At 41.0% G+C, this 25381-nt stretch overlaps 1 protein-coding gene across 1 annotated transcript; it reads left to right on the top strand.

Annotated features, from left to right (window-relative positions):
• AP1M1 (adaptor related protein complex 1 subunit mu 1) lies at positions 1 to 25381 on the top strand. The gene is made up of 12 exons (XM_054013906.1): positions 1 to 233; positions 1321 to 1477; positions 4497 to 4564; positions 7880 to 8010; positions 9137 to 9284; positions 14374 to 14500; positions 15623 to 15765; positions 17247 to 17318; positions 20143 to 20301; positions 20738 to 20863; positions 22153 to 22228; positions 22841 to 25381. The coding sequence occupies exons 1-12, from the start codon at positions 192 to 194 to the stop codon at positions 22861 to 22863; spliced, it is 1272 nt and encodes a 423-aa protein (XP_053869881.1). The 5' UTR covers positions 1 to 191; the 3' UTR covers positions 22864 to 25381.

Genomic DNA, 25381 nt, shown 5'->3' with positions numbered 1-25381 from the left:
TCATTTCGCTGACGTACCGCCGCTTCGCCATATCCTTCCGCCCAGGCCGTGACTGCGAGCCGGAGCCGAGCTTGGCAGCTTTCTCAGCCGGCGGTGGGGGTTTGAGAGCGGAAGCAGCCGCGGCTGAGTTTCCGGCAGGAAGTGAGATCTGGGAACGCTGGGCCGGAAGGCGCCGAGCACCTGGGGGCGCGATGTCTGCCAGTGCCGTATACGTGCTGGACCTGAAGGGCAAGGTGAGGAGTCGGAGGGACGGGGCCTTGGGCTAAACCGTGGGGAACCCCTCCTGGGAGAGGCGGGTGGCTCTCCGGGAGCCCGGCCTGAGCCTATGGAGTGGCCCCGGTCTGGGAATGGGCTCAGCTTCCTCATAGTCCGAGGAAACATGGGAGTAGAGGGGCCCGAACAGTTCTGGAGCGGGAGGGGATCTCTCTAATCTCTCCCCAGCCTTCCCCTGTTTCCTCACCTCAGAGCTGTCCTAGGGTAATATTCCCTCTCTAGCTTGCTGTGGGTGCCCCCCTGTCTGTCCTGGGGCCCTAGGATGGGGATTCCACCCTCCCCCAATTTCCTCTAGCCCGCCGTGGGGCCTCAGGTTGTGGTTACATCGTGCCGATAATGCTGCCTTGGGTTAAACTAGAAGCTTTATTTGGGCTAGACCTTGTCGGTACTTGGATGGATGACCAGTGACCGTCCAGCTGCAATGTTGCAGGAAATGCTGATTTTTAGTAGAGCGCTCTCTTCCTCCTCCATTTTCCCCTTCTGGACCCTTTTCTCCTAGTTTTTAGTGAATGAAAGCTCATGCAATTTAAGGGGCACTCAGCTGCTGAAGGGTCTGATTTTGGGGTAAGTGAAATTAAGATATTAACTGCTTATGGCAATTAAAAGATACCAAGATACTTTAACAAATGTTATTAGCATGCTAACTCTGGTTTCTTGACCATATTCCATTTTGGGGTAATTACATTCTGCATATCCAAATTCCTTCTGTGATTTTGTTCTGTAAGCAATATATTTTCTGTCTCTGATGTTGGTATGTGCTATTTAACAGCTGCTATCATTCTAAAAGCTGTATTTGAGTTGTGAATGAAAGAGTCCCAAGTACAGTTTGGAATTGAGTTAGTTAAGCAGTTTGGGATTCCACTGCATAAGTTGTAAAGTACTGAACTTTTAAAATGTAAGTAAAATTTTACTTTATGTTGAAATTTGTCTTGTATCTTTTAATGTAACTTAAAAGTACTTCCCAAGGATCATACGTGTTGTTTTCAGATGGTAACGTCAGCATTTGTTTTTAAAACCTGTTCAGATTTCTTTGTATGTATATTGCAGGTCCTCATCTGCCGGAATTACCGTGGAGATGTGGATATGTCTGAGGTGGAGCATTTCATGCCAATTCTTATGGAAAAGGAAGAAGAGGGAATGCTTTCTCCCATTCTAGCTCATGGAGGAGTTCGTTTTATGTGGATTAAACACAATAATTTATATCGTATCCTTTAAAGCAGCAGTCTCCAACCTTTTTATGCCCCAAATCACTTTTTGAATGTAAGGGAAACCCAGGATCTACTCCCCCCCCCCCCCCCCCCCGGTCGCTTATTCTCCCCCCCTTCACTCACTTTCACTGGGCTGGGGTAGGGGGTTGGGGTTCATGAGGGGGTGCGGACTCTGGGCTGGAGCCGAGGGGATTCTAGTGTGGGAGGGGGCTCTGGGCTCAGCCTGGGGCAGGGGATTGGGGGGGGGAACGAGGGGGTGTGGGCTCTGGGAGGGAGTTTGGGTGCAGGAGGGGGCTCCAGGCTGGAGCAGTGTGTTGGGATGCAGGAGGGGGTATAGGGTGCTGGCTCTGTGAGGAGGCTCGGGCTGGCACTTGGGGTGCAGGAGCGGGTATGGGGTGCTAGGTCCGGGAGGGGACTCAGGGCTGGGGGTTGGTGTGCAGCCTCCCGCTGAGCAGCCCTTACCTCCAGCAGCTTCTGGTTGGTGGCTGGCGTTAAGGCAGGCTCCCTGCCTACCCTGGCCCCATACCGCTCCCGGAAGGGGCCAGCGCAGCCCCATGCACCGGGGGCAAGGGCACATGGTTCTGTGCACTGCCCCTCTCTGCAAGCACTGCCCCTGCAACTCCTGTTGGCCACAGGTCTCAGTTCCCAGCCAGTTGGAGCTGCGGGGGTGGTGCTTGCAGGCAGGAGCAGCATGGAGAGGGAGACCCTTGCCCATGGGGCTGCACTGGCCACTTCCAGGAGCAGCATGGGGTTGGGGCAGGCAGGGAGCCTGCCTTAGCGGCAGCCCCACTACACCACCAGAGAGCGCGATCGACCAGGAGATCCTCTAGGATCGACCGGTTGGTGACCATTGCTTTAAAGTGTAAACCTATTAATATAGTGAAACTGATGAGCATGTTGGTGGATTTTCACAATTTGGGCTTGAATGCAATAGGGATGTAAATAACATGTAAAAACAGTAACCGTGTAACCGATTACAATTCTATTGGTTAGACGGTTAAACGTTTAACCGGGAAAGTAGCGGTGCAGGGGGTGCTTCAGCACCCCCATGTTTTAGGTGGGGGGCCCCCAGCAGCCGGCCCCATGGCCAACATCCGGGCGTGGGGCCAGCCACCAGGACCCTGGCAGAGTTTAATTGTTAACAGAAACTGATAAGCATCAAGCTTATCAGTTAACCGGTTGAACTTTTACATCCCTAGAATGGAAGTGACATGAAAACATAAGGGAATAAGTAACATAAGCTCACAAGAATGATTTTACTGATTGAGATTTACAAAGATGCAAAAAAAATGTATATACTTAAAAAAGGCGTTATTCTTTTCATGTCAGACCCTGTGCTAATAATTTGTATGAGAGAGTTTAAGTGCCAATTTAATATAAGCATTTCCTGAATCTTTATTTTGGGCCTTTACCTGCTGTGACAGGTTCGGTCACAGAGACCCCCTTGGGGCTGCCACCTGATATGCTGAGACTACCTCTGAGCCCGTTTTCCCTGGCAGCTTGGAACTTCAGTACACTGTCTTGTTGAGCCAGACACGCTAGCCTGCTGCAAACACAGACCCAGGTCTGAACTACATCCCCCAAAGCTGCAGGCTTAACTGAAAACAGCTTAAGAAGTGCTCCTGTCTCTAGCACCCAGATACCCAGTTCCCAATGGGATGCAAACCCCAAATAAATCCGTTTTACTCTGTATAAAGCTTATACAGGGTAAACTCATAAATTGTTCGCCTTCTATAACACTGATAGAGATGCACAGCTGTTTGCTCCCCCAAAATTAATTATTTGCTCTGGGTTAATTAATAAGTAAAAAGTGATTTTATTTAATATAAAAAGTAGGATTTAAGTGGTTCCAAGTCATAACAGAACAAAGTAAATTACCAACTAAAATAAACAAATCATGCAAGTCTAAACCTAAGACAATAGGAAACTAAATGGAGGTAAATCTCACCCTCAGAGATGTTCCAATAAGTTTCTTGGGGGGAGGGATAGCTCAGTGGTTTGAGCATTGGCCTGCTAAACCCAAGGTTGTGAGTTCAGTCCTTGAGGGGGCCACTTAAGGATCTGGGGCAAAATCAGTACTTGGTCCTGCTAGTGAAGGCAGGGGCCTGGACTCTATATCCTTTTGAGGTCCCTTCCAGTTCTAGGAGATAGGATATCTCCATATTATTATTTTTTTGACAGACTAGACTCCTTCCTAGTCTGGGTCCAGCAATCACTCTCACCCCCGTAGTTACTGCCGTTTGTTCCAGTTTCTTTCAGGCATCTTTTGGGGTGGAGAGGCTATCTCTTGAGCCAGCTGACGATAAAATGGAGGGGTTTCCAGGGCCTTATGGGTAGAAACCCCTTTGTGGCTGGAAACCCCTTTGTTCTCCTGTGTAAAATCCCCTCAACAAGATGGAGTTTGCAGTCACCTGGGGAAGTCATGTCCATGAACAATTCAGCTTTTTGCAGGCAGACGCCATTGTTTACATGTTAGTTTGAACGTTCCCAGGAAAGCTCAGATATGGATTGGCATCTTCCAAAGTCCATTGTCAGTTAAGTGTTTCTTTATTTGGCAATTACTGAGAATAGTCCTTTCTCAAGAATGCTTCACTGAGGCTACTTAGAATCAAAAAAGTACATAGGCAATATTCATAACTTCGAATACAAAAATGATACACACATACAGACAGCATGATTATAACCAGCAAATTACAGCCTTCCCATAGACACCCCACTTGGCTTCCTCTTTACAAGACCTGGTGCAACCATAGGACCCTGGTTGCAACAATGATCTATATGGTCACAGTTTGTCAATAACGTCACACCTCCCAATAGTTAAACAATCAGAAATGACAAAACAAAGCCAAGGATTCTCAGTATCGAACGACTCAGGAAAGAGGAATGTTATTGCTGCTTCCTTAATGTTTGGGCCAGCTGTAATAACATAGTAAAAGGGTTTTGAAAATGTATTTAATGATACATATTTTTTAAAATGGTAACTTTAAACACCGGTTCCTGAACATACTTTTTCAGTTGTTGCTACTTCTAAGAAGAATGCTTGTGTGTCTCTGGTGTTTTCGTTTCTTTACAAGGTGGTTCAGGTGAGTATGAAATTGGTCAAGTAATCTTTGTTCAGATAACTCAACATATCTTTTATATAGCGGTAGAAATCTTTTAATTTTATAGTGCTGTGCAGAAATGGCATATCTAGTTTATATGGTGGTTATGTTAAGATCTTTCTGTGTTAGCCACTAATATTTATTTTGTGTTGTACAGGACAAAGATACTGACAGAATCTTACAATATAAGAGAAAGAGATAAAATGTGAAAGTCAAAGGAGAGGCGACTTCACTGAATTTTTGTGTGCTTTGTGGGCATTGTGGAAGAATCAATTTTTAGGAGGTATTTGAGTAATATGGTGACTTGATGAGCTGGACTAGGGAGCCTATACTGCAGTTAAGAGTTAGGAAAAGAAAAAAGAAACAAACAGGCCTTGTATTCTAGAGTGTAGGGAGCCAAAGTTCAGCAGACAAAACAATGTCTGAAATGTTGTCTGTAGGTAGCTGTGTGTAAGGCCATGAGATTGGGGTGAGAATTTTAAGCTCAATGCAGCATGCAGATAAATGCCAGTGGAGAGATTCAAAGATCTGGGTGTTGTGCTCAGGTTGACAGGCAAGGAAGATCGCTTTTCAGCAAGGTATTCTCCAAAGCACTGGTTTTCAACCAGGGGGTTGTGTACCCTTGGGGGTATGCAGAGCTCTTCTAGGAATTACATCAATTCATCTAGATATTTGCCTTATTTTACAACAAGCTACATGAAAAAGCACTAGCAAAGTCTGTATATAATTATATGGTAAAAATGAGAGCCATTTTTCAGTAATAGTGTTCTGTACATTTTTTTTATTTTATTTTTATGTCTGATTTTGTAAGCAAGTAGTTTTTAAGTTAGGTGAAATTTGGGGGTATGCAAGACAAATATGACTCCTGAATGGGGTATAGTAGTCTGGAAAGGTTGCGAGTCACTGCTCCGAAGCATATATTTGGGAAGAAAACTGTTTTTGTTTTTTTTTGTTTTTTTTCTTTAGTGATGTTCTTAGTATGTGACTTCTGGAAGGGACTACTTTTCTAGGATAAGGCAGAGCTTGGAGGTGCTTAATGGATGCTGTGTGGTACATTACAACCTCTGTGGTTAATGTTTTTTTTCCCCTTAACCAGGGTGACAGATATGCTTCCTGGATGGAATATTTATAGGCAGGCATATTCCACGTACACTGTAGTTTGTTTTGATTTTCAATGGCCACAACCCTAATTTGCCATATAAAATACTGGCTGTGTTCATGCGTTTTTGTTAGTAGCATGTGTATAAAGCTCCAGCTAGTTTTAAAAAAAAAAGAGGGGGGGGCTGGGGGAGGGAGGTGGCTATTAAATGGACATTGGGGGAAACCACTTCTGTTTGGTGGGCAGGTTTTAAAAATAGGCATTTGGGGCCCAGTCCACTCTGAGCTGGAGCAATGTGTTTTAGCCAAAGATTACAGATATGCATAAATGTAGGGAACTGCTTGAAAGAAGAGAAGTTGAGACTGAGTTGGTTTAGATTTCCAGTGCATAGGTTTTGAGGCTAAGCCCAGTGTTTATTTCAATAACTGTTATATCCCCACACACAAAAATGTTAAAATAGTACTGGGGAAGGGTGGGTGTGTGTGTGTGTGTGTGTGTGTGTGTGTCACACACTTCATAGCTTTTGTAGCTTGAGTATATTGCATACACCAGGGGCTCCTTGCAATCCTCCATTCCCCTCACAAGATCTCTGGGTGTCACCCTCCCATCCCCCTCTTTTTCAGGGGCTCCCTGCAATTCCAGCCAGTCTCTTCTCTGCCAGGGTCTCCATGTGCCCCCCTTCTCTCTCCTCTCATACCAGGGTTCCCCCCATACCATCAGCTCTGTGCACACCCCCATTCCCCTCTATGGCCTGGGCTCTTTGTGACCCATTCCCCCCCCCCATGCCAGGGGCTCTGTGCACCCATATTCCTCCTTCTCCCCCATACCAGGATTCTCCAATCTCCCTCCCCTCCCCCGTACACACACACACACACACACACACACCAGGTGTTCTGTGTGCCTCATTCCTCCCTCCATGCATTTTAACATCCCTCATTTTCCTCCATTGCAGGTGTTCTATGCTCCCTTTCCCATAGTAGGCTCCCCCTTTTTCACCCATAGCAGGGGGCTCTGTGTGAACACTCATTACCACCTCCCCCCCATCCAAGGGCTTTGTAAGCCTGCCTTTATCCTTCCCTGTCTTCATACCAGGCAGGGTCCCTCAATCTCCTCCCCCCATACTGAGGGTTCTGTGTACCACATTCCCTCCTCCCCATACCAGGGTCCCCCCATTCTCTCTTCACATTCCAATGGCTGTGTGCAGTCTCCCCATTCCCCTCATGCCTCCCATTCTCCTTTCTCATGCCACTTTTATTTTTTTTTTTTGTGAGAAGGAGAGAGAGAAGCCATTCAACATGTTAAGCTACTGGGAGTATACAGTTTTGTAGCTGCGCTGGTCCCAGGATATTAGAAAGACCAGGTGGGTGAGGTAGTATCTTTTATTGGACAAATTACTGTGGTGAGAGAGACGCTTTCAAGCTTAAACAAAGCTCTTCTTACCAACAGAAGTTGGTCCTAGGGATGTAAAATGTTTACTGGTTAACCGATAAGCATTAGTCTTACTGGTTAACCTACCTTAACGATTAACCCTCCGGCCAGAGCGGCCCCAGCAGCCCTGTGCCGCCCAGCCAGAGTGGCCCCAGTGGCCCCCGTTTAAATAGTTGAACTTGAATCGTTTAAACAGTTAACTTTTTAAACAATATTTACATCCATAGTTGGTCCCATAAAAAAATCTCACTCACCTTGTCTCTCTACTGGGAGTATAAGCAGAGATGAGTAGGAGTACCTTTGTGTGTGAAGGTGTTAATGATGCCATCAATGAATTCTTTGCAATTGTCTATAGTTCAGAGGTGCTAAAGAGCTGATGGGGCTGTATTTGTCCCCCATTTTCCCTTTTTGGGTTCTGACCATTGGTACCGAGAACATTCCCTGAAATTTTGAAATTGATTGGATGTGGTGGTCAGAAGTTATTGTTACATACAGAAATGCCATTGAATGGAGTATAAAGCCTTTGCGAGCTTGGCCAATTATGGTTGTAAAATAAAGAAATTCATTCTAATTTATAATTTGAAAAAAATGAAACACTTGAAAGTCAGGAAACTTGGATTTTAAAGTTCAACAAAATACTTTAATTCTCTACTATAGCTCACCAAAATTCTTATGGTTTTTTGTATTTTCAGAAATGGAGGATTGGAAGTAATGTGAACTAAACTTACTTTAATTTGAGACTTCAATGTTTTCTAACCTTAACATTTCAGGTATTTTCAGAATATTTCAAGGAGTTGGAAGAAGAGAGCATTCGAGATAACTTTGTTATAATTTATGAATTGCTTGATGAGCTCATGGATTTTGGCTATCCTCAAACCACTGATAGTAAAATTTTACAAGAGTAAGTATCAGTGTACTGGCTCTTACATAAGAACGGCCATACTGGGTCAGACCAAGGTCCACCCAGCCCAGTATCATATCTATCAACAGTGGCCAATGCCAGGTGCCCCAGCGGGAATGAACCTAACAGGTAATGATCAAGTGATCTCTCTCCTGCCATCCATCTCCACCCTCTGACAAACGGAGGCTAAGGACACCATTCCTTACCCATCCTGGCTAATAGCCATTAATGGACTTAACCTCTATGGATTTATCTAGTTCTCTTTTAAACCCTGTTATAGTCCTAGCCTTCACAACCTCCTCAGGCAAGAAGTTCCACAAGTTGACTGCGCTGTGTGAAGAAGAACTTCTTTATTTGTTTTAAACCTGCTGCCCATTAATTTCATTTGGCGGCCCCTAGTTCTTATATTATGGGAACAAGTAAATAACTTTTCCTTATTCACTTTCTCCACACCACTCATGATTTTATATACCTCTATCATATCCCCCCTTAGTCTCCTCTTTTCCAAACTGAAAAGTCCTAGCCTCTTTAATCTCTCCTCATATGGGACCCATTCCAAACCCTTAATCATTTTAGTTGCCCCTTTTCTAGTGCCAGTATATCTTTTTTGAGACGAGGAAACCACATCTGTACGCAGTATTCGAGATGAGGGCGTACCATTGATTTATATAAGGGCAATAATATATTCTCCATCTTATTCTCTATCCCCCCCTTTTTTTTTCTTCTTAAATACCAGGTGATAGATGCCTTGGGAATATTTATGAGCATAAAGATGTTAACTTGTATGACTTAAGGTTTTACTAAAGTTATTACAATGTGGGGTCAATTTGTAGGTTTTTCTTTCTTTTATCATCCTGAAAAAAAAAATCAATAGGACACTTCTGTCAAAAATCTGTTAACCTTTTCCTATCTTTGTTGATGGACTGATACAGTTTCCTATCAGGTACATAAACACATGATCTGACTTGACCTGGCATGAAAAGATTAGTTAATTCAAATTAAATCCTAGAAAATATTATCAGACTTCCTTTGTTTGCTGCTGACATAATATTTGTGACACTAAACAAATTGCTAAGCTTACAGAACGTAACTTTCATATTTTTAAAAAACTTATGTGGTTCTGAAGGTATATCACTCAAGAAGGCCACAAACTGGAAACTGGAGCTCCACGCCCACCTGCCACTGTTACCAATGCTGTTTCCTGGAGGTCAGAAGGGATAAAGTATAGGAAAAATGAAGTGTTTCTGGACGTTATAGAATCTGTTAACCTCTTGGTGGGTTTATATTTTACTTGAACTTTATCTTTCTTTTTTAGTGTTAATTGTAATAATCTGTAAATATGCAAACACAAAATGAAAGCAGAAGTCAGTGTATGAATAGTCTTAATTAGTCTATCAAATTATAGTATTACATTTGAAATAATTTACATGTCACCAGATTGAGTGATTGATAATGGTAGTAACTTAAGCTATTATAAATAATACTCGTGTACCTGCATTTATATTATGCTGCTTAATAGATTTTTTTCAGCCGTCAGGGAGCTGCTTTTCCATACTAAACTTGAAAAACAAAAGGACTCCTTGTATTCCTGCCTAATCCTCACACTCTGAATAAAACACACTCTATGCTACTCTAATGGAATGATTCCCAAGGATATATGCAGTGTTGTTGTAGCCCTGATGGTCCCATGATATTAGAGTGACAAGGGGGGTTGAGGTAATATCTTTTATTGGACCAACTTCTGTTGGTGAGAGAGACAAGCTTTTGAGCTACATAAGAGTTTTTTCAGTTCTGGGAAAGGTACTCTGAGTGTCACAGCTTGTCTTTTGAAAGTGTTGTGCATGTTTCCTTTGAGGGTGAGCACTGATAAGTCAGATATAGAGTGATCGCTTTGTGAAAAGTGTACACCCACAAGAGATAGGGTGTGTTTGTTTTTTATCATTTTACTGTGGGAGTTTATTTGAGAGCATAGTGATTGTCTGGTTCACACAGTTAGTTGTTGGAAACATTTAGTCCACTGGATGAGGCATACCACATATGGTTCTAGGCATGTGTAGGATCCATGGATCTTGAAAGGTGTATTGTAAGGGGTGTTGCTATATCTCCACTGCTACAATGATCCACAGGTTTTGCACCTGTTGTTCTGGCAGGGTCTGGTGCCACTTTGAGTAGGTGTGTCCTGGTCTGTGGGGAGCTTGCCTCTGACAATGATCTTGGAGAGGTTAGGGGGTTGTTTAAAGTGATCTGACATTCCTTTTTTTAAAGGGACAGTTCCATAGTTAAGCCCTCCTGCAAGTGTCCTGACTTTTTCTTAAAAACGGGCAAATTGTCCGTATTTTCTGTTTTCTGTCTCTTCCTCTCTCTCTTCCCCCCCCCCCCCCCCCAAATCAGTACTGGCGGTTCCTGCTGCTGGCTAGATCCCTGCTTGCCAGCTGCCTGCCCACCAGCAGTGAGTGGGTGGGGGGGGGGTCCAATGGCCAACAATGGTGGTGTGTGTGTGTGCAAAGCTGATGGGGGGGCAAAGCTGCAGAGCGCAAGGCCAGCCGTTCCCCCTGTTGGTCCATCAGCACAGCCCCCACTGCATGTTGGCTCTCAGCCAGCAGGGCCCCATCCTGGTTCCGACCGGCACTGATTGCGCGCTGCAGTGGTTGGTGAGTGCAGGCAGGCGCCATGCGGCGGCCGGTTACGTGTCGCCTCTGCTGCCCACCTATCGGCCCTTTACATGCTCCCGCTCTCGCTGTCCTTTCCCTGCTTTGCCCCTTCACCCTCTCTCCCCTCCCCCTCTCCTCCATATTTCTCCCTCCCCCGCAGGACACGTCCCGCTCCCAGCGCTGTGCAGAGAACCAGCCCCTGGTCGGAGCATTCAGTTCACCAACAGCCTGGCTAGCAGGCTCCTTCCTTCCCCCGTTGCCTCTGGCTGGGTTGGTGCCCCAGGAAAGTGCAAGACCCTCCAGCCCAGGGCACTAGCCAGAAGGAACCAAGTCCTACATGTGCCAAAGCCCCCACAGCGCTGGCATGGGGCAGCCTTTCCACCCCTCAGCTAAGCTCTGGAGTAGCAGCAGGGGAGGAGAGAGCGATTTCGAGCCTGTTCCCGGGCAGGGGCTTAGCAACCTCTTCATTTCCCTCTCCCCACTATATCTTGCCCCCAGGGAGCCCATGGCTGCTCCATCCCCTAGGCACCCTCCCCTGCTAGCCACCTCTCTGGCCCGGTTTGCTGAAGCCCCTGCAGTCAGGTTCTCTGGGCCCTGGTGCACAATGCCTACGTAGGGCTTAACCCCTTCCTGCCCATGCTGTAGCTGGGGAACAGGAGGCAGCTGGGTTATGTCGATGGCCAGCAGAAGCCTGGAGGTGTTAGCTGTCTTTCGACACTGTGAGGGCAGGAAGGAACAAGCTGCTTCCAGCCATAGGGGAGCGGGAGGGGAGGAAAGAGATGAGCTTCTCAAAGACATGGGCCAGGTCATCCCTCCTCCCCTGTGGCTGGAAGCCGCTCCCGTCCCTTCCTTTCTGCACAGTGCCCAAAGGCTGCTGCTAGCCACATTCTGGGGTGAACCCTGGCAGAAATCTGGGGACGGGGGGCATGCGATCCTGCGTTTTACACACACAGACACCACGTCTTACCTCGAGAAGACGCGGCGCCAGGTACCAGGAGAGGCGGGTCCGTCCTGGGGGCCCAGCCAGGCATGGGGGGCAGAGAGCGCCGAGTAGGGAGGGTTAGTTGGTCAGTCACCTGCCCCATGTGAGAGAGGTGTATGGGAGTGTGTGTGTAGGAACTCTCCCTGTGTGAACACTAAATAAAAATAATCCAACTATGCAATATTTATTTTTAACAAAGGCTCAGTCAACTTGATGTTAGTTTGAACATTTGAACTGCATAGTTCTGATTGATTGCTGTTGAACTTGCTTGAACACTAGTAATTTTACGAAGTGTCCCATATTCAGCATGGGGAAATATGGTCACCCTAGTGTTGTCTGAAGGCCAGAAGTGGGGGTTTAAGAACAGCCTGTTTCAGGATGGAGTCCCCATCGAGTATGGGTTGTATTGTTTCATGATACCCCATATGGCTTCCAGTAGAATGGTAGGTGACAACTTGGGCTGTGGAGTCAAAGGGGGTTTTACTTCTGTATTGAAGCAGATTCTCTCATGGTATTTGGGAGGCCCGTTCCATGATGCGATCTATTTCTCTGATGGCATGTCCTTGTTTGGTGAATGCAGTTTTGAGTGTGTTAAGGTGTATATCCCGGACTCTCTCTTTAGATATTCTGTGGTATCTGAGGGCCTGGCTGAAGATAACAGATTTCTTGTTGTGTTTTGAAGTGGTTACTGGATCTACCACACTTACCTTCATAGATCCAGCAAGTACTTAAAGAAACAATTTCTCACTTGGTGCCTTCCTTGTAAGGTTGATGAACTTAAATGCTGTAATTTCAAAATTAGGGCTGTTGATTAATCACAGTTAACTCACATGAGCAACGCAAAAAAATTAATCGCAGTCTTAATCACACTGTTAAACAATAGAATAGCAATTGAAATTTATTAAATATATTGGATGTTTTTCTACATTTTCATATATATTGTATTCTGTGCTGTACAGTAATTGAAATCAAAGGTATATTTTTTATTATAAATATTTGCACTGTAAAAATGACAGACAAAAGAAATAGTATTTTTCAGTTCATCTCATACAATTACTGTAGTGCAATCTTTGTTGTGAAAGTGCAATTTACAAATGTAGATTTGTTTTGTTACATAACTGCACTCAAAAACAAAACAATGTAAAACTTCAGAGCCTACAAGTCCACTCAGTCCTACTTCTTGTTCAGCTAATCGCTCAGACAAACAAATTTGTTTACATTTACAGGAGATAATGCTGCCCTCTTCTTCTTTACAATATCACCAGAAAGTGAGAACAGGCATTTGCATGGCACTTTTGTAGCCAGCATTGCAAGGTATTTACATGCCAGATATGCTAAACATTTGAATGCCCCTTCATGCTTCAGCCACCATTCTAGATGACATGCTTCCATGCTGATGATGCTCATTTAAAAAAAAAAAAAAGTGTTAATTAAATTTGTGACTGAACTCCTTGGGGGAGAGTTGTATGTCCCCAGCTCTGTTTTACCTGCATTCTGCCATATATTTCATGTTACAGCAGTCTCGGATGATGACCCAGCACATGTTGTTAATTTTAAGAACACTTTCACTGCAGATTTGACAAAACGCAAAGAAAGGTACCAATGTAAAATTTCTAAAGATAGTTACAGCACTCAACCCAAGGTTTAAGAATCTGAAGTGCCTTCCAAAATCTGAGAGGGATGAGGTGTGGCGCTTGCCTTCAGAAGTCTTAAAAGAGCAACACTCTGATGCGGAAACTACAGAACCCAAACCATCAAAAAAGATTAAATCCGCCTTCTGCTGCTGGCATCTGACTCAGATAATGCAAATGACCATGCATCGGTCTGCACTGCTTTGGATTGTTATTTAGCAGAACCCATCATCAGCATGGACGCAAGTCCCCTGGAATGGTGTTTGAAACATGAAGGGACCTATGAATCTTTAGCGCATCTGGCATGTAAATATCTTGCAACGCCAGCTACAACAGTGCCATGAGAATGTCTGTTCTCACTTTCAGGTGACATTGTAAACAAGAAGTGGGCAACATTATCTCCTGCAAATGTAAACAAACTTGTTTGTCTGAGCGATTGGCTGAACAAGAAGGAGGACTGAGTGGACTTGCAGGCTTTAAAATTTTACATTGTTTTATTTTTGAATGCAGTTTTTTTGTACATAATTCTACATTTTTTAAGTTCAACTTTCATGATAAAGAGGTTGCCCTACAGTACTTGTATTATATGAATTGAAAAATACTATTTCTTTTCTTTTTTACAGTGCAAATACTTGTAATCAAAAATAAATATAAAATGAGCAGTGTACACTTCGTATTTTGTGTTGTAATTGAAATCAATATATTTGAAAATGTAGAATACATCCAAAAATATTTAAATAAATGGTATTCTATTATTGTTTTACAGTGCGATTAATCGCGATTAATTTTTTTAATAGCTTAACAGCCCTATTCAAGATGTATCCTAACAACAATAGTCTTATTACCTATTTTTTGTTAGCAAACAAAACTCTACATGTCATCCTCAGCGCAATATATATTCTGCGCCAACACTCGAGATCTTTGTCCAAATATACGAATTTGAATGAAAAAATGTTTCCTGGGATTATGGTTAAGTTTTCAATGTGATTTATTTTGGGTTCCTATTCTTGTGAAAACAGATAATTGTAAAATCATTGCACATAATTAGAGATTGTTTCAATAGCTGAGGAGAATGACTCCATCTTCCTTTGCTCTTTAGGTTAGTGCCAATGGAAATGTATTGCGCAGTGAGATAGTTGGATCCATTAAAATGAGGGTCTTTCTCTCAGGAATGCCAGAGCTTCGCCTCGGTTTAAATGATAAAGTACTCTTTGATAATACAGGACGTGAGTATGTATACAACCTTTCTAAAACCATACAGGGATATTCCCTGGTTTCTTTGTCTTTGGGGCACTTAAGGCAATGCAGCACATCCGTTCAGATAACAGGATTTATTCTAGGATGGTGGGTTTTTTAATTTCCTAGTTGGGAAGGTTGTATCACTGTATAAGAGTAAAGAGTAATTTTAGTGTTAGCAACTCATTTAATGTTTTATCGGATGGGAAACACTCCTTTCGGGGGCAGGAACTTAACAGATTCATTTGCTATTTGCCGTGAAGACCTGGTCTTTGTTCAGTTAAGAAATCGTCCATTTCTAGCCTTAATGGCTACTTATAAAACAATGATGATTTCCATCGTGCAGGCTCATATCTCTGTGAACCTCATTTTAAGGAACCATCACTTGTTTTTGCTCCAAAGTTACCTACATGACATGCAAATTTGTTGTCCTCTCTTATTGTTGAAAATATTTACAATTAAATTGAAAATTATTCTTTAAATTAATAGAAGGAGCTATTCACACTAAAGGAATTAATCCCGCATCTTAAGTTGCTGCATTAATACTTTTTAGTGTGTCTCATTTTTTATCTTTGTTACAAAGTCTTAAATGTGGGCATTGGCAGATTGAGGTATATGGAGGTGTGTATTCAAAGCATATGAACAAGAGAGGAGGTAGTGGGAGGGGAGTTGAGGAGGAATTAAAATACAGTACAGTCTGGGTGTCAGGATAGATGCATTGGTTGTAAATGAGTGGCAACCTCATCCTTGGTTGTGCACTTGTGAAATATCAGGGGGAAATACCTCTTCCTTACATTCTTTGGGACGTGTAATGCTTTTCTTTCCCTTAAGACCAGAACTCCAATTCCATATTTCCGGTGACTGTACTGAGCAAAAAGAGTAGAATACGTCACTTAAGTTGATCCACTTCAATGGGTTACTCCCAAGCTCTTTCCACTAAGATTCCTATATTCCTGAAGTTACTGTACTGAAGTTAGAAATAGTGTAGCAGTAGAATAGAATTAATGTGGGGAGTCTGAGCAGCTGACTGCTCAGTTGCTTTATTGCTGTGATGGCCTAAGAGGTAGGCTTTTCATGTGCTACACAAATTGGGGTGTCTGTTTTCCTGATAGGTGGCAAAAGCAAATCGGTGGAACTAGAAGATGTAAAGTTTCACCAGTGTGTTCGTCTCTCTCGCTTTGAAAACGACAGGACAATTTCTTTCATTCCACCTGATGGAGAGTTTGAACTCATGTCATATCGTCTTAACACCCATGTAAGTCTGACTACGTATTTTGATCTAGACTAAAATGAATTCGTGCATGAAAACATTTTATATTGTAGGTAAAAGTGTAAAAGGCCTTTCCACTTTCACTGAAAAATTAATGTTTCTTTAAAAAAGTATGAGTTTTAGATATTATCGAGCTAGCTGTTAATAGTGAAGTTCCATGCTTACCTGAAGTAGACTATATAGACTACTTCACGGCACTGGGAAAAGGAGAAGCAATTACTACCTAAGGGCTGGTCTACACTGGCAATGCTAATGTGCCTTGTGTGGTCGCAGTGCAGCACTCTTTTTAAAAACAAAAAACAAAAAACAAACCACCTCCATGAGGGGCGTGGTTCCCAGCGCTGGGGGCGTGGCTATACTGCACTGTCTATACTAGCGCTTTACAGCGCTGAAACTTGCTGCACTCAGGGGGGTGTTTTTTCACACCCCTGAGCCAGAAAGTTGCAGCGCTGTAAATTGCTAGTGTAGACAAGCCCTAAGTCTAGTCACTGATTTGCCTACTGAGAGAAGGATGAGAGAGCAAACGACACATGACTGATGTGTAGTCACATTACTTAACACGCTACTGGAAGATGCTTGGATACAATGGTAATGAGCGCATTATAAGAACTAATATAGAAAGGGAAAGACCAAGGCAGTAAGATCTTTCTTTACTACAACCACCTGAAGAAGCTGGCAACATACAGTGAGGAGGAGAAGGAGAGAATTTTATTGGGTTTAAAGCCTATAGTGACATTTGTGCATTGACCCATTTGGAGCAAAAACATTGTAAAGGACCTGCCTGCCCTCTTATGCTGGGTATACCTATGATTGGGGGGACTGGAAAACCTACTTCATCAGTAAGTACCCAAGAACGGTATTCGTCTGCCATGTCTCTGTATATATCGAGGACCCGTACTCTGCAAAACTCTGGCAAGAAACAGCAAACTCAGAAGACCTTAAAAGCCTGTGGGACTTCTGACTTTTAATTATTGGAGTACTGAATTTAAACAAATACTTTAAGTCCAGAGTTATTCTCTCTGTTTTTAGAGCTAGCATTGTTTAATAACTCAAATGCCCTGAGTTATTAAATTTGTTGAGTTAGAGTGAGAATGTGTTTTTCTGCTTTGGGGGTTAATTTCTCTCTGAGATTAGGGTTAAATTAAGAGTTAGATACTCATGTAATTGAAATTATCTACTTTTTCTTAATCTATAAATACTTGTCAAACTATACATATGGAATATTTTAAGGACTTCTTGACTAACGCTCAGGTCTCACCTGATCATTATTTTTGCATATTACATATTTAATATTTTTCTGCCCAGTATTTTTGGAATCTGATCTAACTCTTGTCTTAAACAGCACCATGGGCTTCTCTTATTGATTTTATTTTTATTTATTTATTTATTTATTTTGCTCTGTATGGAAATATATCATTTTCCTGACAAGGTCAAAATAAGACTTATAGTTGTTTGTTCTCCAATAGGTAAAACCACTCATCTGGATTGAGTCTGTGATTGAGAAACATTCCCACAGCCGCATAGAGTATATGATCAAGGTCAGAGATCTCAAAATGCCTACGCTTAATTTCAGTCTCTTTCTACAAGGCGAACCATGTAAACTATCTTACTTTAAACATTTTGTTATTTAAATCGTACATTTGATTTCTGGAAAACTGCTCCTGGACGGGTTAGATCCCCCTTCTAGAATGCCACCTGATGTACTGGGGTTTCACTGAGCCCCTTCTGCTCCACCAGCCTGGATTCTCTCTCCCTGTTTTCCTGAATTAGGCTCTCCAGCCTCTTGCAGTGTACACACACACACACAGGTAGGGCCACACCCAGCTGCAGACACAGACTGAAGTCAGCTCTGTGTGAGAGGATTCACCCAGCACTCACATGCCCACCCCCTTTGGGGAATAAACTCAAATTAATACTGTCTTGCACTGTATAGAAAGATCTGCACAGCGCAAGCTCATAAAAATTTGCCATCTCCTCAATGTTGAGAGCTATGCACAACTTCTTCCCCACCCAGTTAGAAATTGCACAAACTGAGTTTAATAATGAACAAAAAAATTGTAACTATAAAAGGCAGATTTTACGTGATTATAAGGGATAACAGAACCAAGCAGATTACTGAGCAAATAAAACAAAACATGCATACTAAGCTTAAGATCTTAAAGAGACTGGTTTCAAGAAGTAATTTCTCACCCTAAATGTTATTTTAGGCGAGTTGTAGAGTTTTGTAGCTTAGAGTTCCAGTTATTTCTTCTTACAGACTGGACTCCCATCTCAATCTGGACTCACCCCTGCCTTTCCCCTTAGTTCCTTTGTCCCTTCCGTCTTTCTTCTTGGGTAGGCAATGGAGAGGAAAGCCTAGATTAACCCTCTCCGCAGCCTTAAAAAGGATTTACCTAAAGCAGGAAACCTTTGTTTGATCCCCATCCCCCTACAGAGGAAAAGTGCCAGCAGTGTCTAAGGTGGTATTTTGCATCAGGTGACATTATCACCTGACCTTGTAGTGTCAATGCAGCATCCCAGAAAACTCCTCAGGGAGGTGGGAGATTAGTATCTTCAGAGTTCTATTGTCCTTAAATGGCTCATTCAGGATGATTGCTTACTGTTTGGTGGACATTTCCCCAAGTACACACACAGTTGTAATTGTTACATAGTCAATATTTCTAACTTCAGATACAGAAATGATACATGCATACCAATTGGATAATCCCATTCAGTAAATCGTAACCTTTCCAATGATATCTTACATGAGCCATCTTGCATAAAGTGTATCTTAGTTATGCCATATTCATATCATAACCATATTTCTATGAAGAATATGGTGTGTAACATCACAGCTCCTTCCATAAATATTTATCTGTTTTTACTCAATTCAAAACCTACTCAGCTAGTGCAGAGGATGTGTTCTGCCTGTAAGGCAGTATGACTTACTAACAGGGTAGTGCAAGTTTTTTAATTTAAAAAAAAGTCTTAACATTAGTGTTTGTAAAAGCACTTTAAAGATATAAAGTCTTATACACATGCTAAATGTATTAATAGGATCATAATGGATTTTATTCATCTTTTGCATACTTCCATTTGACAGTTAATCTAGTTCTGATCTCTGCATTACACTTTTGTGCATGGATCTTTCATAAGACTCCTGACAGAAAAGGATTCATAGATTCTAGGACTGGAAGGGACCTCGAGAGGTCATAGAGTCCAGTCCCCTGCCCGCATGGCAGGACCAAATACTGTCTAGACCATCCCTGATAGACGTTTATCTAACCTACTCTTAAATATCTCCAGAGATGGAGATTCCACAACCTCCCTAGGCAATTTATTCCAGTGTTTAACCACCCTGACAGTTAGGAACTTTTTCCTAATGTCCAACCTAGACCTCCCTTGCTGCAGTTTAAACCCATTGCTTCTTGTTCTATCCTTAGAGGCTAAGATGAACAGGTTTTCTCCCTCCTCCTTATGACACCCTTTTAAATACCTGAAAACTGCTATCGTGTCCCCTCTGTCTTCTCTTTTCCAAACTAAACAAACCCAATTCTTTCAGCCTTCCTTCACAGGTCATGTTCTCAAGACCTTTAATCATTCTTGTTGCTCTTCTCCCAGTTTGGTATCATCCGCAAACTTAATAAGCGTACTTTCTATGCCAATATCTAAGTCGTTGATGAAGATATTGAACAGAGCTGGTCCCAAAACAGACCCCTGTGGTACCCCACTCGTTATGCCTTTCCAGCAGGATTGGGAACCATTAATAACAACTCTCTGAGTACAGTTATGCACCCACCTTATAGTAGCCCCATCTAAATTGTATTTGCCTAGTTTATCAATAAGAATATCATGCGAGACTGTATCAAATGCCTTACTAAAGTCTAGGTATACCACATCCACAGCTTCACCCTTGTGCACAAGGCTCGTTATCCTATCAAAGAAAGCTATCAGATTGGTTTGACATGATTTGTTCTTTACAAATCCATGCTGGCTGTTCCTTTTCACCTTACCACCTTCCAAGTGTTTGCAGATGATTTCCTTAATTACTTGCTCCATTATCTTCCCTGGCACAGAAGTTAAACTAACTGGTCTGTAGTTTCCTGGGTTGTTTTTATTTCCCTTTTTATAGATGGGCACTATATTTGCCCTTTTCCAGTCTTCTGGAATCTCTCCCGTCTCCCATGATTTTCCAAAGATAATAGCTAGAGGCTCAGATACCTCCTCTATTAGCTCCTTGAGTATTCTAGGATGCATTTCATCAGGATTTTTTACAGTTCCCAGCTCTCTGAACCTGATCAAATAAGATTTTGTTAAAACCTGCAAATTGTGGTGATTATTAGGAGGTGGGAAAAATAAAAACCCATTGCTTACTTTCTCTAGGCAAAGAGTCAGTTCAAGCGGAGATCAACTGCCAACAATGTGGAGATTCACATCCCGGTTCCAAATGATGCAGACTCACCAAAATTTAAAACCACAGTGGGCAGTGTCAAATGGGTTCCAGAGAACAGTGAAATCGTCTGGTCCATTAAATCATTTCCGGTAAGCTGTACTGGTGTAGTGGTATCCCCTATTGCTGCTACTGTAAGCTAGTGTGACTTTTATTAAAAGTAAATCTTCTATTTATGGAATCTAGAATTTGACTAAAATTTGTTCTAGGCTCAGTTCTACTGTACTGTTGGACTAGTGGTACCATCTGCTTTCCCTCTCCCCTCATTGTAGGATTGGCACTTGAGGCAACAAGTACTTACCTTATCATTTTTAAACTGGAAAAGCAAACAGGAAATCTTACTGTTTTTTCTAGATCTTGTTTAGGTATTAATAACTTAATGCTCGGTTTTAACCTTTAGAAAAGGACTACATGACTCTCCATTTTTATAGTTTTGAGCTGGTATGAGACCTTTGCCACACAGAAGCACTTTGGTTTTTAAAGGATATTTTCTGATAGAATGATTTGTTTGCCTTCCCCTTTGGATAGGGGGGAAAGGAGTATCTGATGCGGGCTCACTTTGGGCTTCCAAGTGTTGAAGCTGAAGATAAAGAAGGCAAACCTCCCATCAGTGTCAAGTTTGAAATTCCATATTTCACCACTTCAGGAATACAGGTTAATAAGACTAAAATTTTAATTTATATGAATGGAATTTGTTTTGTTCATTTAGCTGCTGGATAATGCTCTTTGTGTGTAACTGAACCAAAAGGTGATGGTGTGATTATATTATGGTTTTATAATGGTACAGAATGTGGCTTGTCAATTTTAAATTCAACTACATAGAAGTACAAATCTGTTTGGACAATATGAATGATCTTTTCAGTCCAAGTTTAAAAAAAAATTATAATAGTTGTTTGAAGCTAGTCCCAATTAACTTTCTCATGACTAAGGGTGTGTACTCCATTTTCCTACCACTAAGCCAAAATAGATTTAAAATGTTTAAAGGAGGCTGCAACTAAAAGAGAGAGCTCAGTTTTGGGTTTCATTATTCCCAAAGCAAGCAAAAGCTTCTGAAAATGGGAATATTTATTTAGTTAAATCATAGGATTAGAATTTGACCTGTTGGTGCATTAAATATTTTGAACCTCCAGAAACTGTGTGTAAGTTGAGGACTTGTTCATCATAATTCTAAGATTTTGTACAAAACTTCTGTCTTCTTTTGTAAAAACAGTAAAAATCATATTAGGAATATTGGAATTGTATTGCAAGATCAGTCTAATGATCCATCTAGTATAATACCATGTTTCCGATAATGGCTAGTCCCACATGCTTCAGGGAATGTGAAAGAAAATCCTTTATGAACTGAACCATGAGAATTTATATTATTAATTTTTAAAATACATCCATCTCATGTAACTGGGTGCATTTATTATCCTTATGCATGTTTAATCTTTTCTGAAGCTTACCTAGCTTTTGTATGTATTGCATAGAAAAACATTTTTCCGGTTTACAAATTTCAAACAGATTTTTTTAGTTGAGTTTAATATCTCCCTTTCTCTTATAAAGTATAAAAAGCACTTTGTGCTACTCCTTAGGGTTAGCGTTATTTTGTATACCTCTCTCATATCCCCCATCATTTTGTCTCACCTCTGAATATTCTCTCTTCAATGTCTCATATGGAAGCATTCCATTCTTTTAATTTTGTCCCCTTGACTCTGGATACCTACTATTTCTGCTATATCTTTTTGAGATGAGGTGATCAGAACTGTGCACATTATTCCAGGTGAGTTACCAGTTATTTACATGATGGCATGATATTTTTTAACATATCCCAGCATTCTACTGTGTCTTTTTTTGGCCACTGCTGCACATTGAACTGTTCAAGGCTTTTTGCCTAAAACATATCTTCTAATAAATGTTGCTAGGCTGAAGTCGAAAAGTAATTTAATGTGTTTTCTTTTCAGGTCCGCTACTTAAAGATAATTGAGAAGAGTGGCTATCAGGCTTTGCCATGGGTTCGCTATATCACCCAAAATGGAGGTAAATAGCAAAGCTATAGATTGTAGACACTGAAGTTGCCCATGTAGTTTTCCCATTAACACACTTTTCTCTTTGTATGTTCCCAAGATAATTTAGCTGCATGATTCCACTAGACTTCTCATTCTTTAATAATGTGCAGTATTGCTACAAATTATATTAATAAATATATTCCTCTGTCCATTTACCCTGCTATTATGGAAGTGCCACTGTTGTGACTTTATAGTTAGGTGCAAAACACTCAACCCAAGCCTAACACATTCAACCCCTTTGGCATATACATTTTAAGAAAATACACACCTCAAAGAAAAGACTGGCAATCATGGAATCTGTTAAGCATTTGGGAAGGTCCAGTTTGGTGAACAGAAATTCCTATTCCTGGAATGTTTAACTCGGAGGCAAAATTTCCTTTAATTGGTTATTGAGCATGTAAATAGCTAGAGTTCTTCTAACATGGTCCTTTATACAGATCTCATTGTTATTTGAGTAATCTTTGCTTTAATTTGGCATTGGTATATCATAAATATTTCTGCTCTGATATTGCTACTTTTTTGTATTAATAAAATAAGATGAACTAATTTAACTAACTCTTCTGAATTTATTTTTCTCTTGCAGATTATCAGCTCCGAACACAATAGTACTTTTTCCAACCGGAACAGATGACAAATCTTCAGGTCTAGAATTTGTTTGTAGAAAAATTTGTGGTAGTGAAGGCTGTGAACGTTGTCTCCAGGGTATTATATCAGCAAACTTGAACTGAGGAAGAGGAGAGAGTGTTTTTTTAATTGTGTTCAACACTAAGTGTTTGGACTATTAGTGCAGGTTGTATGGATGTCTAATTCTTAAAGCATGTTACTACTTCTGCTAAATGCTGATCATATTAGGAGTAGCAGTTATTTTGAGAAGCCAGGATTGCCTTGCTAGTCATACTTCAACGTTCCATATTTTAAAAGTGTGTAAATACCATCTTTAAAACCAGTGGAAGCATTATTTAAAAACTAGAGAGGTCATGGCGCAACTGAAGTGGCTGCTAAGCATTCTTAGTTGTAAATAACCCTGGGCCTTTATTTCACACTGAAAACACCTGACAGTTTTGAGGCTTATTTCTTAGCTTGCAAAGGAATGATTAAAGGTAGTGATGAGTCAAGAAAGGTTAGGTTCTAAGTTCAAAATAAAAATTGGTTTTATTGACAAAGTTCAGCCCATTTAATATCTGTCAAACCTTGAAATATTGGGGGTGGTGTTTAAGCATAAATTTGATAAATATAGGTGCATAAACTACTATAGTAACTTGAAGGGGAAGACACATCAAGAATAAATGCCTATAGTCTCTGGAGTATCGTGGTCAATGCTTGTTCAAATTATGGAGCTAAAATGCAAAGCTGAGAAGTCCAAACAAATTAAGAAAACTCACTATCAACTATCATAAAACTTGCTTGGCTTTAATATTTCTAATTGCAAAAAATCTAAAATTTAAAGGTCTCAACCTGTAAATATTAAACTTCAGATTAACCATATTGGGTTTTAAATGTTTAAAACAACATTCAGCAGATGGAACATGTTTGTAAGTAGTAATAACTAATAGTACTTCAGGCACTTCCTGATAACTGATTGCTGTCATTAGAGGGGCTGGTAGATAAAAGAATAAAAAATTACATATCTGTCATCCAGGTTAGATTTAGGTAAATTCTTTTTTCTTCAATTTTCAAGAATTATTTACATCTTCTTCAGCTTCTCCTGAAAGGCTACTTTCTTTGACAGTCTCTTCCACTTGTAAATCACAGTTCAAAATGTTACACTTACGAGTTCTAAAGCTTGATTTTTTTTACCTTTTTTTTTTGAGGATGCTGCAAACTGCATAATTGCACCAATTTCAGAAAATGTTAAACAGTGGTTATCAGTGTTTTCTTTAAAAAGGACTTAAAACTTTTATTTTTAATGTGAATTTATTGCTCCTGCCAGGTTTTAGCTTAACATTGAAGACTGAATATCGCTGTCGACAACTGATGCAGCACAGATAATTGGGGTATAAGGTTTACCACCCCTATTCTGCCATGCTAAAGTGCCTGAGCTATGCCCCAGAGGGGAGAGGTCACTGTGCCTGTTTGTTTCTTGTAGATATGTATGCAATATTATATTAGAAATACTCACAAAATTCCACTGAACAATTTAGCTTTGATATTAGGAGGATTTGTCTCAAAGGACTAATTCTGCTGAAGATTGTAATAGCATTGTTTATTAAAGCAGTTGGAAAATCACATCACAGCTGGATACTTAGAATATTAAGTATGGATGCATGTAGTTTTCTGGAGTAAGGTTATAGGATTTTATTATCCACCAAAATGTTAAAACAAATTAAATCCTCTTACACCAGATTTTGGTTTTACTACTGTCATTTTTGGTTGAAATTTTAATCTTGAGACCAAACTGACCATTTTACAAGTTTAATATAAAGTGCTTAACTAACCTGTTACATAGCCCCTCAGATGTTGTCTTCAGCCTACATTGTTTATGTAGTACTTTTAATTATTTGCTTGTTAAATGTGGCAGGTGTTATAGTTTTGGTTTTCCTTGTTGAAGCATGTACCTTACAAACCAGAACAGTATTTTACTGGCTCTTTGCAGCTGCTGAAGTTCGATTATATTGGAGTGGCCATAGGCAGCAAAGAACAAGAAATCATTCTTGCAGCATTAAACTCCACTGTCATTCTTCAGTCGCTGTAAGGTAAAAGGGTCTGAATCTGCCTGTAGATTAAAGTACCTCTAGTTAAGAGGATTGATTCTGAACTCCTGGATCATGTTTTATAAATGCTGAAAGTATTAATTTAATATGCCCAATTTAATTACTATCACGCTATAAGAACTGTCAACATTAAATGTTTGCAGTATGCAGGTCAATTAACTACATGTGTGTTTAAATATCAAACTGCACAAATTACAGTAAAAAGACCTTCACAGTTTGTCATTCACATTATCAGATACTTCAAAAAAAGGCCAATTTAATCCAACAGTGGCCCAAATGTTCTGGATCTACCTACTATACAGATGTAAAGCAGAAATAAGAGCTGTGACATTAGTTTAGTGCTGGTCTTTGTTTAGAGACTATTTCTATAGTCCTCTTCCTTGGGCTAAATATTAAAATTTGTTCCTTTACAA

This window comes from Malaclemys terrapin, chromosome 24 (assembly GCF_027887155.1).
Source record: "Malaclemys terrapin pileata isolate rMalTer1 chromosome 24, rMalTer1.hap1, whole genome shotgun sequence".
Classification (NCBI taxonomy): domain Eukaryota; kingdom Metazoa; phylum Chordata; order Testudines; family Emydidae; genus Malaclemys; species Malaclemys terrapin.
Note: the sequence above shows the minus strand (reverse complement) of the source record. Positions and strands in the feature narration are given on the sequence as shown.